General features: G+C 45.0%; 1 protein-coding gene across 2 annotated transcripts in view; it reads left to right on the top strand.

Annotated features, from left to right (window-relative positions):
* The window catches only part of ILRUN (inflammation and lipid regulator with UBA-like and NBR1-like domains), a 114348-nt gene extending 99742 nt beyond the window's left edge, over nt 1–14606 (top strand). For both annotated transcript variants that reach the window (XM_007972885.3, XM_007972883.3), the window contains one exon: nt 12909–14606. In XM_007972885.3, coding sequence (XP_007971076.1) covers nt 12909–12944 — 36 coding nt within the window. In that variant the 3' untranslated portion in view covers nt 12945–14606. The remainder of the gene's footprint in view (nt 1–12908) is intronic.
* Nucleotides 14607–15248: the final 642 nt, after the last annotated feature.

The raw sequence follows: 15248 nt of genomic DNA, 5'->3' as shown, positions 1-15248 counted from the left end.
GCTGTTCTTGAGTCATCCTAAGCTCCCTGAACTCAGTGCTCCGTCCCTGGGGGGAACGCCTGCCCTAGCTGCATCCCACAACCCAAAGGGGTTTCTCCCTGTGGGGAGCTGTCAGAAGGAGTCAGAAAAGTAAGTATATGCTAACTCACTTCAAAGATTCATAAATCTGGCTCCCTGCTTTTGTTAGAAATTGGCTGGCCTTATTGTCAGCTCAGTTGTGACTGAACTATCTGTCCCAGGTGAACAGTGAGATCAAGTACTGGTGAAGGCTAGAAAGTGTTTTAATTATCCCTTGTTATGTGATTAGCTGAAGAGCTTCTGACGATAAGTCAGAGTTGGATGGGTGCTCACTCTGTTGACTCAAGGCTAACCTTGCTGTGAATTCTAGCACTGTGACTCATCTCTGGGGGGCCAGAGTAGCTTCTGTTTGGACAGTGCGAAACTGATGAAGAACAATTCACAGAGGTGTGGAAAGAGGAAAAAAAAGCCCTGTTAAAGTTACATACACCTTTTTCTTATATGCCAGTAATTTTTAAGATTTCACTGTTTTCTAAGAAGGCCTTTACAGGGCAATAAGACCCCAAATGACCTGATTCAGGACAGCTGGGAATAAGAGTATGGCTGGCAGAATCGAGGGGCTGTTCTTTAGGACAGCTACATGCTTTGCTTTCTTTCACTACAGGAGTAATGATTTACACTAGGAGCTGAAGAGGACCCCAAATTCACTTATTTTGTTTCTTGAAATATGGCTCTTATATTGTTTGTCCTTTCTTCCAAAAAAAAAAGTGTTTGAGGCTGGTATATGTCATATATTCCCCCTTTAAACTGGATTACAGTCTGAGCCACTGTTATTACTTCCATCAAATGCTGGTTCAGAAGGAGAAACTTATTATTATCTTTGTGGGGAGGTTCATCCCGCTCCTCCAGAGCCAGCCCTGCCAAGTGCCATCTGCTCGCGCGCTCATGCTTGCCGGCTTGCTTTTGTGCTTATTCTCTTCCCCCACCCCCACCCCTTTCCTCTCTTAACAGTCATCCTGTAAAGCATTTTGTATCTGGAGCTAGCAGGACTCAGTCTGCTTCTGTTACATCAGAAATCAGCTCTTTTTCTCACCTGCTGCTATCTGTGTTGACTAAGGCATAGAAGAGTTTTTTTCTCTCCATCCAGGTGAGGGTTTAGAAACAGTAGTGGGGGTTGCTGGAGGAGGTTTGGAAAAGGCAGATCTTTTGTTCTATGGGCCTGGCAATTTAATGGCTTGTGGATCTATTATCTACTTTGAAATGGCCAAAAGTTTAACGTAATAATAAGGGAAGGGTTTGGGGTGATTTCGTGGAATTGGAACCAACATTTGCCCAGGTAGTTTGATCAGAAGGCAGGTAGTTGGTGTCCTCAACTGGGCTAGTGCTTATGTGAGGCATTAAGAGGGCACCAGTGTAACCTTCCCACTGCCATGAAACCCTAGAATTGTCTTCATTCTCACATGCAGATCCTCTCCATGAAAGGTTCAAAGATGGTTCAAAGAGAAGCTAGATGGAAAATTGGTGTCACTTGGCCCTCTGGCAAGGAACAGGTAGTAAGAACACACTATTCTCATGCCAATGAAAGTACATTAATCAGAGCTGTAAAACTATCATTGATTGAGCACTTACGCACCAGGCGCTGTGCTGAGGACTTTTTTAAATTTAATTTTTATTATTAAAATTTATCAGTGTACGTAGTTTAAGGAACCAAGTAGTTCTACAAAGCTTATGGCAAAAAAACACCAGTCACCTCCCTGCTTCCCAGACTCCAGTTTTTATTCCCCAGAGACAATAGGCTTAGTGCTTGGCATGCATTACTTCATGTAGTCTACAAACAGTACCATGATAAAAGTGTTGTTATTACAGTTACGGAGACTGGTTCAGTAATTTGCCCAATGTCGTGTACCAGGGTGATAAGACCAGGATACCAACAAAAGCAGTTATTTTGACTCCTAAGCGTGCTCTATTCTCTTAACATTGCACTGTGTTGCTTCCCAATATCAGTGTTCGAGTGCACATTTTTATTAGCTGGGCCGACAGTTGTGGGCTTTCTGTAACGTACAGCTACATTTTAAATGAGGATCAAGGCAATTGTTGACCAAATATTATGTGACTTTTCTATTAAACCTCTTCTCCCCACAAACTATTGCTTTCTCTCTAGCCTCCAAGAAGGGAAAAGATTATCTAGAAACCTTCATAGTCACTTGGGTTTAGGTTTTTGTTGGCATTGAAGTTTTCATTAACTCACTCTTGTTACAGCAGATCTGTATTTTTGACGTCATACACACAAAAAACAAACCTGTCTGTATTCCTTGATAGTGACCACAAGATACAGTCTGTGGAGTCTTATTTTTCTGGGACAAATTAAAAATCTCTCTTTGAATGTACTGAGTATTTTAGAATTAGAACATACGTAAGGGCTGTCCTACAGTCCCTTTAAAGTCGAGTTTTGTTTCTGTAAAGCCTATATGGAGAAAGAATATTTTAGGCAGAGGACAACCAGTGCAAGCCCTGAAGTGGAAGTTTGCCTGGTGTGTTCAAGGGATAGCAGGGAGGCCAGTGCCTGGAGCAGAACCACAAGAGGGAGAGTAGAAGGAGATGAAGTCAGGGGACAGAGACCAGATCATGGAGCGTTTTGTGGGTCCTTATAAAGTTTTGGGCTTTTGGTCTGAGGGTAAAGGGGAGCCTTAAAAGGTTTTCAATAGAGGGATAATATGTGTGACTTAATGCTATAAAAGGAGCACTCTGGCTCTTGTATAGTAAATACAGGGCAAGGGTAGGAACAGGAGGCCAACAGGGAAGTTAGTGCAGTCATCCAGGCAAAGAGTAAGAGTGGTTCAGATCAGGCTGGTGGCAGTAGAGGTAAGAGAAGTGGTCCATGTCTGGATCTATATTGTGTAGTTAGAGCTAACAGGATTTGCTAATAGGTTGGAAGGGATGTAAGAGAGAATAAAGGATAACAGCAGGGGTTTTGGCCTGAGCAATTAGAGGGATGGAGGTACCATCAATGGAGAGGGGAAAGGATGCGGTAGAAGTAGGGAAGAGATTAGGGTACCATTTTGGATACGTTGGATATTTATATAAACATCTAAATGGAGGTGTCAAGTGGGCTGTTGCATTTCCAAGTTGAATATAGAGTGTAGGAGAGAAGTCTAGGTGGAGATATAAATTTGAGAGTTATGTCACTTGGATGGTATCTAATGTTATAAGACTGAATGTGATTCCCTAAATGATGAGAGGTTAGGGTTTCTTAGCTGACTAAGACTGTTGACATTTTGGGCCAGTTAAGTCTCTCTTTTTTTTTTTTTTTTTAACGAGGCAAGGGTATATGTGTCTTAGGCGTTGTACAGTGGTTAGCAGCATTCCTGGCCTTTCACCCGCTAGATGCCAATAGTACCGCCCTCCCTCCCCACAGTGTAACAACCAGAAATGTTTCTTGACATTGCCAGATGTCCCCTGGGGGGCCAAATTCCCCCACTGGTGAACCTCTGGCATAATTAGAGGTCCAAGGACTGAGCTTAACACTATCTATCTAACATGTAAACCATTTCATACTATCCATAGTACTTTTACTGCTTTTATTCTTATTCTTCATTCACAACACACTTGTGACTTTCATAGTTATAATCCTCATTTGAAAAAATAATAGGGAAGTATTATAAGTAACTTGCTCACATTCACACAGCAAATTGAAGGTGGGCTGCAGGCTGGAACCCGGGGATCCAGTTTGAGTCTAATGTTCTAGACCACACTACAATGAGGTTTGTTGGCAAGTGAAGTTTGTTGGCTATTCTCTGGAGGTAGTTTATACACTTAGTGTCAGGTCGTAGAGACCTCTTTGTTCATTGTAGGAACTGCAGAAGAATGTGAGGCTGGTAGGAAGCAACACAGAGCAACCAAGGGACCTGTCCCAGTTGGCTGGCAGATTAGCACACTCTGTACCAGAAGGGACTTGCCAGAAGACTCTGGGCTTAATATTTTGATGATTCTCTTTTGAAAACCCAGAAGAGCCAGTAAAGCCCTCCCAGCTTTGCTGGTGTTTACATTGGCATGAATGTTGTGTGCATTTTTTAAATAAATTAAGCAAACACTATGGGCCTTAGAAAATGTCTTTTGTTGTTTGTAACATTACTATCTGACTGAGAATAAAAAGTATCTCCAGGAACTTTCCTTTTTGTACCTCAGTAGCTTCCAAGCTGTCCAGCTCTATTTTATTTGCTTTGGGCTCTGAGCATTGTTTTAGATTGTTCTAATGCTATGCACTCTTGTAGCTAAAGCAGAGCTAATGTTCCCAAGATTGCCAGCATATTTTATTTTGGCTATAAGGGCTCATTCTCTTCCCCATACTCTGAATTCAGCATTTTAATTTCTGATGAAAGTTCTCAAAGTAGGACTAGTGAAATTATTGGTTCAAACAGATAAAGTATAATTCAAAAGTGTAAGAATGGCTCCTGGTATAGATGCTCAGGTTTCAAATGACTTGTTCTCAGCTAAGTCTGATTTAATTGTATTCCAGCAGGACCAGAACAAAATGTAAGGTTAAGAACTGTTGTATCTCAGGAAAAATGGGAGCTTCCTTAGAGCTGTGGGTGTTCCCCTGCAAAGGTTTGAAGGTCTTGAACTTTTTGCTGTGATTTCACTGCCTAAGGGCCAGTTAAACCCGTTTGCTTTACACAGTCAATAATATTGACTGATATTTTTTCAGTCAGTAAGTGAGGTCTCCTGGGTGCTCAGCCACTAATCCCTATCTTCAAAGAATTTACTATCTGATAACATAGATGTGACTAATCCATAGGAAAGAAGAAGAGCCAGTGAAGATCAAGTATGTTGAGTTCTAGTTGACTTTTAAGTGATCATAGGAATTTGGGGACGGCCAAAGCAGTAAGGCTTGGAGTAATCAGGAAAGCAATCCCTTGATGGAGGATGGATTCAAACTGAATTGGAGGGAAGAAGAACCACATGCAGGAAGGCTCAGAGGCAACCACAGGCAGGGTGTGTTCACAGGACACTGGCCAGCTTGGCCGTGGTGAGTGAGGTGTGCTTAAAGAGGGTGGGGTGCATTTTGGAGGAAGACCTTTAAAAGCCAAGCAAAGGAGAGTTAACATTTAATATGAAAAGAGAGAGTGCCAGCAATGCTTTTGAGTAGGGGAGTGGCAAGACAAAACCAAATATAGCTGAAAGGAACCAAGAAGGAGAGAGAGAGCTTATTCTCTTCCCTTAATCCACCAGCCATTATGGGAGCTGATGCCTGTCAATTAATTGTAAGACACACAGTGGAGATGATGGCTTGTAAGGAAAGGGTAGTTGACAGAAAGTTACAGGAACTTGAATGAAAATTCTGAGAGAAAGTTGGACCAGCAGCCTCACCCTGTGTCCTAGCAGGGTGGCTACATGACTGGGAACTTGAATAAGCTTCTCTCATGTGGGTGTCCTCCCCAGTGAGACTCTTACTGATTCTTTCTTCCTTTTTAGGAATTTCCTCTACCCTAGGAGATGACCATGAAAGAGTTCTGTATAACAGCATCCCACTTGGATTCTAGCACACTTGCTGTTACATCAGATCTTTGGAGCTAGAATTCTGAATCACAAATAGCTTTTTTCTGAAATCTTTACTAAAAGGGGAAGTCACATTCAGCTAAGATCCTCTACCTCCATGTAGAAACTTTGAATAATGTGTTTTCATTCACAATTATGTTTGAGTTTTATTCTTCATGGTTTTTAAAAAATTTGTAAGGGGAGTAGGGGTGGGTGAAGGCTGTGGGAGTTGCCTTTTGCCATGGGGGACTTTGGATGGATAGGAGGATGGATGACAGGGAGGATGTATGGAAGGATGAGGGATGGAAGGATGGATGATAGAGGAAGGATGGAGGGATAGATGATGAAGGGTTGGATGAATGGGTGAAGGGAGGATAGATGGGTAGATGAGAAGTTCCCCAACAGGACTGTAGAGATAAGAGCAACAGAAAAACTATTACAGAGGCAAATAAAAAAGGTTGTATTTAAAGAGCTTTAAAAGTACATTCAGCACACTAATAACTGAGTTAAATGTTTCAGCACAATCAGAAGGCCTGGTTGAACTGAGCTTGCCCTGTCATCAGCCCTTGAGCATAAAAGAGGATTTTTTTCCTATTCTTTGACTGGTTCTCATGCTCATTCTCAGCCAGTGCATCAAATACATCTTTGAATTTTGGGAGACTGTCACATGAAAGTGACTTGAACAGGCCAAGTGTGGTGGCTCACACCTGTAATCCCAGCACTTTTGGGAGGCTGAGGTGAGTGGATCACCTGAGGTCCGGAGTTCTAAACCAGCCTGGCCAACGTGGTGAAATCCCATCTCTATTAAATAAACTACAAAAACTAGCTGGGCATGGTGGTACCTGTAGTCCTGGCTACTTGGGAGGCTGAGGCAGGAGAATTGCTTGAACCCAGGAGGTGGAGGTTGCAGTGAGTCAAGATCACGCCTGTGCACTCCAGCCTGGGCAGGAGAATCACTTACTTGAACCCAGGAGGTGGAGGTTGCAGTGAGTCGATATCGTGCCTGTGCACTCCAGCCTGGGCAACAGAGCAAGACCAATGTTAAATCATCTACAGAAGTCCTTCTCTCACGCTGATGTGGCCCTGCTCTGCCACCAGCAAGCCTCCCGGAGGTAGTCAGAAGGCACTAAGGAAAGGGCCCTGGTTTGTACATTCCTGAGAGAGTGCTCATTGCCCTGCTCATTACTCCAGTACAGACTTAATTTTATTTCTAGTTAATGAGAGACTAATGGGTTTGATCAGGGCCTAGTCAGTTTCTGGCCCTTGCCAGCCAAGCCAGGCCTGTGAGCAGGGCCTCACCACACAATGTTTGCAGTACACAGTCAGGACAGGACTTAGTACTAAACCCTGTATTCTTCTGTGTTTGCATTCAGTGTACATAACTGATACAAAAGGAGCACTAGGCGGGAGAAGCACTGACCAGGACTGACCCAGGAAATGAGGAGGAGGAGGGTCCTCATGGTGTTATCTGATAATACCATCAGTATACACCGAGAGAGCATATTATTTCTCAGCCATACAGCAAACGTGCTTGTCTTTTTATTAACCTGTGTGAACCTTCTTATTTATTTAAATCAAATCACAAATAAAAGCAAAATAAAGACAGGTATGTGAAAGTCCTGTGTTGTGGTGATTTATCTAAACAACAAGCTTTCATATAGAGAAAGAGTAACGCAAAAATCTCTCAACAAGACATCCTTTTTTTCATTAGGAATTTCAGCCTTCTTTTTTTTCCTGGAATGTTGAAACACGGGCTGACTCACCAGTCAGTGTATTTCATCATTCATTCATTCATTTTACTTGAGTCTACTGTGTGCAAGGCAGAAATAAGTATCAGGAACAGCTTCTGTCCTCATAGAAGGGCAGCCTACTCTTCTGATAGCCCTGCCCTGCCTACCGATGAAAATAGGTGAATGCAGGTTAAAAAAAAATCTAACTGAAATAGAACGATTGCCTGTTTTTTAGTACTTTGGCATACAGTTAATGTTTTCTATCAGTGATCCTTTTTTAGTACTCCTTTTTGGAAAGGTTATTTTGACTTCTGTATAATTTTAGGAAGGACTCTAAGATATTGCAGGTTTACTCTCACATAAGTGATAACCAAGTCACTGGCTAGGAGTGATTCTTGCTATTCGACAGACACAACTATAAATGATTGTGTAAAACAAATCAGGAGAGACAGTTATTTTTAGGTTTGCTTTGAGGACAGGATTATAAGTACCAGATCTTAAATTTTCCTTTTAGGAGATTGTTAAGGATGAGACTGAGCTCATCTTTGTGTCTCTGAATGTTCTCTAACAATATTTTAGAGCTGAGCACAGTGGCTCATGCCTGTAATTACAGCACTTAGCCAAAGTGGGAAGATGATTTGAGGCCAGGAGTTCAAGATCAGCCTGGGCAACATAGCGAGGACCGCTCTTCCCCACCCCCCCAACCAAAAAAAAATTTTTAATTTTAGGAAATTAGCCAGATAATGGCTTGCAGTAGTTATTATTGCATTGTGGAGATGCAGTTCAGGACTTGGCCCAACTATTGTAATCATTCAGCTGGCCTAAGGCAAAAGTCTGTTTCCTAACACTGGCGAGCAGGAGGCGTTGCTGCCTTAGCTAATGACTGTGGAACTGTGGCGCCTCTGTGCTTTAAGAAGGCTTGCCTGTTCTCTAGCCAAGTTGAACTTAGGTCCCCATGCTCGTTCCTATGATAGCTGGTCAGTGAAAGCTTAGGGAAAGCTGAGGCAAAACAAGCAATACCTCAGCCCCTATGGACCTGAACAGTTTCATATCCCCTAGCACATATGGGGCTGTTCAGTGTAGCCTTTGGAAACCCATTTCTGTGTAAGTAGTGTATGCCCTGAGCAACTGGCCTTTAGACCTGGAGTCAGATACCAGAGTTTTTTTCTGGGTTTGAGTATTTATAGCCTCCATTAGCGTGGATAAATCAGTCTTGCTGCTAGTCCCTATGTGATAGGACGTGATTCTTCCTAGAGGGGAGTGACTTTCTGCATCAAGCTCACTGGGAGTTTTTCTGTTTGTTTTTTATTTGTTTGTTTGTTTTTTGAGACAGAGTCTTGCTCTATTGCCCAGGCTGGAGTGCTGTGGCGCAATCTTGGCTCACTGCAAGTTCCACCTCCTGGGTTCATGCCATTCTCCTGCCTCAGCCTCCCAAGTAGCTGGGACTACAGGTGCCCACCACCACGCCCGGCTAATTTTTTGTATTTTTTAGTAGAGACGGGGTTTCACCGTGTTAGCCAGGATGGTCTCGATCTCCTGACCTCATGATCCACCCTCCTCGGCCTCCCAAAGTGCTGGGATTACAGGCGTGAGCCACCATGCCTGGCCTTACTGGGTTTTATAATCAGGATGATGGCTTTGATTTTTGCTTGAGTCAAAGTTGAATTCAGGGTCCTGTGGTACCATCTAATGTATCTGCCCTTTGATCTGTTTTCCTTAGTAGTAGTGGTACAAGTGTAACAGGAGGTATTTCATTGATTCCAGGTGAGCTAAAATATTCGGCATCTGCTTTTACTGCAGATAAAAGTTGAAGAGTTGCTAAGCCCCAGAAGAGAGTGAATGTTACCTGTATTGCCAAATCCTACTTTTAGGCTGGGATTGTCGTTGGCTACCAGAACCCGTTACACCAGGTCTTAGAACTCCAGTGGAGGCCAGGCATGGTGGCTCAAGCCTGTAATCCCAGCATTTTGGGAGGCTGAGACGGGCGGATCATGAGGTCAGGAGATCGAGACCATCCTGGCTAACACGGTGAAACCCCGTCTCTACTAAAAATACAAAAAACTAGCCGGGCGAGGTGGCGGGCGCCTGTAGTCCCAGCTACTCAGGAGGCTGAGGCAGGAGAATGGCGTAAACCCGGGAGGCGGAGCTTGCAGTGAGCTGAGATTGCGCCACAGCACTCCAGCCTGGGCGACAGAGCGAGACTCCGTCTCAAAAAAAAAAAAAAAAAAACTCCAGTGGAATCTGAAACGTGGATGGACCTCCCATATTGAAAGTACCTCCATCCAGAAGGTACCGCCATGGTCTTCCCACTTGGCCTACTGCCATAGGACTCCCTAGACAAGCTGTTCTTGGAATCTTTGCCAGGTTTTTCCTCTACAGCTGGTGTTATGTTGCCTGTGTTCTGTGATCCACATGAGACACCTATGATCCTGCGTGTGGGGAGTCTAGATTGTAAAATAGGTTCCAAATAGAGTCGGCACCCTCTCTCTTCCTTGAAGTGATGGTAATTAATTTGGGGGTAAGGAAAATAGAGCTTGTTCGTCAAACCATTTTTCTGTTCCAGTTAACAACATCTCTAATACGTAGTTCACTGGGTAAAGGAGAATTAGGTAGCATTTTTCTTCATAAAAGGCATGGAACATCAGTAAATAGAGGATCAACAATAACCATAATCTAAACTAGTTAAATACCACACTGAATGGTCTGAGGGCCAGGGCACTCAAACGGAAATCTGAAAATGCACGTGTCTTTATTCCTCTTGCTGCCAGTTGCATAGAACCTGCTTTATTTATCTGTTAAGTGGGAATGTACAACAGCTTTTTGGCAAAGTCATGAACTCCCTTCTTCAAGTATTCTAGACAAATCATAAGGCCAGTACTTGCTTTATAAAGGCCTACATGAAGTGTGTAGAGCTTTGAACTGGAAAGCAGTTACATTTAGGGTAAAGGAGTAAATATTTCATAGGAAACATGCTGTTTGTTTTTTGAGTTTTCTCTTTTCTTTATTAAATGTATTATTTTTTTCCTAACCCTCAGAACCTGTGACTTTGTTTTATTTTTAAAAGAGAAGGTCTTACTCTGTCTCCCAGGCTGAAGTACAGTGGCATGATCATAGCTCACTGCAGCCTCGACCTCCTGGGCTCAAGTGGTCCTCCGGCCTCAGCCTCCTGAGTATCTGGGACTCCAGCCATGCGTCGCCATGTCCCGCTAACTGAAAAAAAAAATTGCATGTGGAGATGGAGTCACACTGTGTTACCCACACTGTTCTCCCAACTCCTCACCTCAAGCAGTTCTCCGGCCTCAGCCTCCCAAAGTGCTGGCATTGTAGACATAAGCAACCCTAGCCAGGTTTTCTTTTTGCGGTGCATTTTTTTTCCTGCACAGAGACCTTTGAGCATTGTATTGGTTCTAACCCTTCAGGGTATTGAAGCTTTTGTTGCTTTTCTTGGGTAGTTCCAGATGAATGATTGTTGTTGGGAGCTGCTGAGTCAGGGCAGCTTGTTTTAAGCTGCTTTACTTTCTATTAGGTTGGTGAAAAAGTTAGTGCGTTTTTTGCCATTAAAAGTAATGGCAGAAGCCAAACATGGTGGCTCATGCCTGTAATCCCAGCACTTGACTCTGTCTCGAAAAAAATAAAAATAAAAATAATGGCAAAAACTGCAATTACTTTTGCACCAACTTGATACCTCTGATGTATGTTACCCCCCACTAGGCCTTGCAAAATGGAATCTGAGAGCCCTTTGCTGCCCCAGCCCACACTTGCTTGAGTGAGTGGATGCTGTGGCTGCTGAGATGGTTGGAGCCATAGCTCGTCTGCTAGAGGCATGGTTGGCTCGGGCTGACAGCCATGTGGCATTTTGGCAAATGCCAGCTGCTTCCCTCACCAGTGCTGCTCCCTTTATCAGGTTGCCTCACCTCTCTGAGCTTTGAGACCATACTTGTCTCCTTGGATCTTTGTGAGGGTTAAAGAGAACGTGTTAGGTGCTACTGTAGCACCTGGCACGTAGTGGATGCCCCATTGGTGTTGGCCTGTCCGTTCCCCAGATCATCTCCTCGGGATTTTTTGTTTAGTTTAGTGATACCACCAAGCAACTAGAGACGTACTTCTGGTTTTGGGAGGCTTTGTATAGAAAAACAGAAAGCAGGGACTGGGGAGGAAGCACACGTCATGGTCCAGCATGTTCATGGTTCGTGCAGCTGCTTTTGATGTTGGTATATCTTGGTGTCTCATTCTTATGAGGGGAAGCAAGACTGTGAAGCCTCTTCCGCTCAGCCAAGCAGCACAGAAAGTGCCTTTGGCAAGTTGGAATAAACCTTATCATGTGGCAAGGGAGAGCTAGTTTGGGGAGAAGTAATACTGCAGTCCATCAGATTTGGTTTTGAATCTTGGCTCTGCCTCTTACCACGTGATTTTTTTTTAAAAAAAATGAGACAGGATTGGCCGGACACAGTGTCTCACACCTGTAATCCCAGCACTTTGGGAGGCCGACAGGTGGATCACGAGGTCGGGAGATCAAGACCATCCTGGCTAATACGGTGAAACCCCCTCTGTACTAAAAATACAAAAGATTAGCTGGGCGTGTTGGTGGGTGCCTGTAGTCCCAGCTACACGGGAGGCTGAGGCAGGAGAATGGTGTGAACCTGGGAGGCGGAGCTTGCAGTGAGCCAAGTTCGCACCACTGCACTCTAGCCAGGGCGACAGAGCAAGATTCCGTCTCAAAAAACAAAAAAAAAAAACTGAGACAAGATCTCGCTCTGTTGCCCAGCCTGGAGTGGTGCAGTCACGTAATCATGGCTTATTGCAGCTTCGACCTTCCAGGTTCAAGTGATCTTCCCACCTCAGCCTCCTAAGTAGCTGGGACCATAGACATATGCCACCATGCCTGGCTAATTTTTTAAAAAAATTTTATAGGCATGGGTTCTGACTACGTTGTCCAGGCTAGTCTCAAGCTCCTGGGGTCAAGTGATCCTCCTGCCTTGGCCTTACGAGGTCCTGGGATTATAGGCGTGAGCCACTGCACTTGGCCTAACCACGTGACCTTGAACAAGTCTTAGTCTCTGCAGTGAAATGGGTATCAGTGAAACAGGTGTTATAATACTCACCTGGCTTTTAGGGCAGAGGTGAGGATTAAAGGCAATGTAGGATTAGCCCCTGGTACTGTGCCTGGGACCTAGGTGTTAAATAAATAGTTGCTGTTTCTGTGTTTTTGCTGATATATGTGTTGTTAGCTAGCAGTAGCCTTACATCTGAAGTTAAGGTGCATAGAATGGCATATAAGGGTCTTTAGCAGAGTGGTTGAGACACTTTTGTCAAGAAGAAAATAGGAAAGTTTTGTGGCCTGGGTGAAGGAAGGTTGGCATTGACTGATCTACCATCTGAAAGACTGGGGAGTTATCTCTCTACCGTCCCCTCTCTTTGGATGGTGTGATTCAGTGAGAAACTTAGCAACTTGAAATGTACTGATCTTTGACCTGCTGAGGTTTTGTATGGCAAAGGCCCTCAGGCCTTGTCTGTGGATTGGGGCTTCCTTGTGACTCACTGGGAACCAGAGATTCTTGCCCTTGGTTTGGTTGTCAAGTTGCACTGCTATGTCTACCATCACTGACTATCTTCACTCTCTTCCAGGGGCTCCATGGGCCTTACCCCTTCGGCCAGTCTTAAACGGGTGTCAGCAAGAAGAAAAATTAACAAAAGACAGAAGGCCTGACTTTGGGGGGTTAGGGCAAGGGGTTCCTCTGGATTGCAGACCACATCGCACAGACCCCTGGCTCTGACCCCCTCTCATCCCGGAAGAAGAGGAAGAAGCAGAACAGACTAGTTTTGAGTAAACTCAGTATGCATGTGTGAATGCTGAATCACAGGAATGGTGTTGAGGCTACTAAGAAGAAATCCATGCAGCCACTTTGGGTTTTGTTATAGGCATCAGTCTAACAAGTCATTAGGTCACTCGGGAAGGGGGAAAAAGTTTAAAATGGGGGAAAAAAGCCATCTTTTTAAACAAAAATTATTTTGCCTACAGAGAGGTTGTAGTTTTGAGCACATGTTAATTTTTTTCCCTCTTTCCCCACTTTTCTTTTTTTAAATAAGGGATAACATATTCTTTATAGAATAGTGCTTGCTCTGGAAGAGATTCAGGTGAAAAGTTGGCGTGGCATGTTTGAGGACTCTGCGGATCAGTGCTACAGGAGTACATCTGCCGTGCCACATGACTCCAGAAGTCTCTGACCCTATTTGTTTTTAATGGCATCAGCCAATGAGTTATCACCCTTTTCCTCCTCTTTCCTCTTAATCTTCTGTTGATTTACACCTTTGACATTTGTATTCATCAACCCTGTGGCTTGTTAGCATCAGAACCTCTCTGAAGACCAAACTTCCCTGTGTGGCCAGGAGAGGAAGCCTTGAGGATAGATCTCGGGTGACGTGGGATTTTCTAAGCCCGAGAGGTGTCCTTCTGCACACCCTTGTAACAATTCAGATTGCTTTTCTTCCATGTTTCTCTTGGCAGAGAGAAATGCCATCATGCTTACTGCTCTTTTGGATTCTTCATGCAGTAGCTTCCCATTTGCTCTGGGAACAGTGCCTCTGTGCTGGTTATACGTATGCACCACGTGTGCACGCACGGGTGTTGGTGCAACTCGCCAGCAGGTGTGCAGCAGGCAAGCTTGAAGGTGGCCCATGCTTCTCTGTTGTCACACAACTCCTTTCCCTGTTTCCCTTCAGTTGTCCTCTGTGATATTTTCACAACCTGTTAGTGGAGGCTGAGCTGTAGAGTTTGGAAAATACAGCCCCGAAAGGGGAATTTGTCGTGGGGAAGGGCCAGCCACTGACTACTTGATCTTGGAGACCACATTTAGATGGAAATGAGAGGACCTCCACAGCCCTGCCTCCCTGCCAGGATGCTAGGTTCTTGGCTGGGAGGTGGGCAAGTGGCAGCCCAGCTGAAGCAAGAGGCTGATTGGCTGGCTGCTCACTCAGGCAGGTGGCCCCCTGGCATCCTGTGGATTCTGAGCAGGTTGAGATGTGGATATCTCCATGGGAAGCTTGAACCAGGCTAGAACAGCTGTCTGCCAAAGATACAAGAATATGCAAAGTCCCTCTTCTCTTCTCACCCCCCTCCTTCCCTCAAGTCTTAGTTGGTTTGAGAGCCAGGGATATGGATCCAGGGTGCTGTTGCAGGGTCACCTGCCTGTTACCACACCCCCATCCAGCTGGGTGGTAGGTGAGGGTATGAGACAGGCAGGGAGACCAGGTGATGAGTGGCTGCAAGGAGTCATATAGCCTGGGTGTGGGTGAGGGTCTGCCTGCCTGTTTCTGTCTGGGTGTCTGAGTTCCAAAAAAATGTGTGTTGTTTGTTCCTCCTCATCCTCTTCTGAGACTGTTGTTTTTTTAAAGCTTGATTGTGGGAGAAAAGCTTGTGTGAAATTCCCTCTTCACTTCCCCACCCCCACCCCCCTCCCAAATAAAAGGGGGCATAAACTTTATTCCACTGGAGAAGCCCAGGGCGTGGGTGGAGCCAGCCTGCTGAGAAGCGTGGTGCAGCTGGGTCTGGGACTTGACTAGAGCTTACTCTGGAGCACCTACTTCCTGTGTGCATGGGAGTGTTCCATTCCCTAGCAGAGCAGAGGGAAGTCTCTGCCAGGTGCCCGCGCCACAGGCCTCAGGATGGCTTTTTGTCTGAGGGCCTCATTAGGCCTAGACTGCTGCTGCTGGTACCAGTCTCCTGAGACACTGCCTCCCTGGACCCCATGCATGCCCAGCTGTTCTTACTGCTTAGAAGCCTTGAAGCAGCACATCTCCACTGTCCCTGGCAGGATTGTGGGAGGCTTCACAACCCCTGCTTTCCTGACTTCCTCATCTGCCCAACACTGGGTGCCCCTTCCCAGTTTCCCAGCAGGGGCTTCATGGGCCACCATCAATGGGTCTGGGTCTGCCAGAGTCGTCTTGCTCTTCCTCTTGCTTCTAGGC

The sequence above is a fragment of the Chlorocebus sabaeus genome, chromosome 17 (assembly GCF_047675955.1).
Source record: "Chlorocebus sabaeus isolate Y175 chromosome 17, mChlSab1.0.hap1, whole genome shotgun sequence".
Classification (NCBI taxonomy): domain Eukaryota; kingdom Metazoa; phylum Chordata; class Mammalia; order Primates; family Cercopithecidae; genus Chlorocebus; species Chlorocebus sabaeus.
Note: the sequence above shows the minus strand (reverse complement) of the source record. Positions and strands in the feature narration are given on the sequence as shown.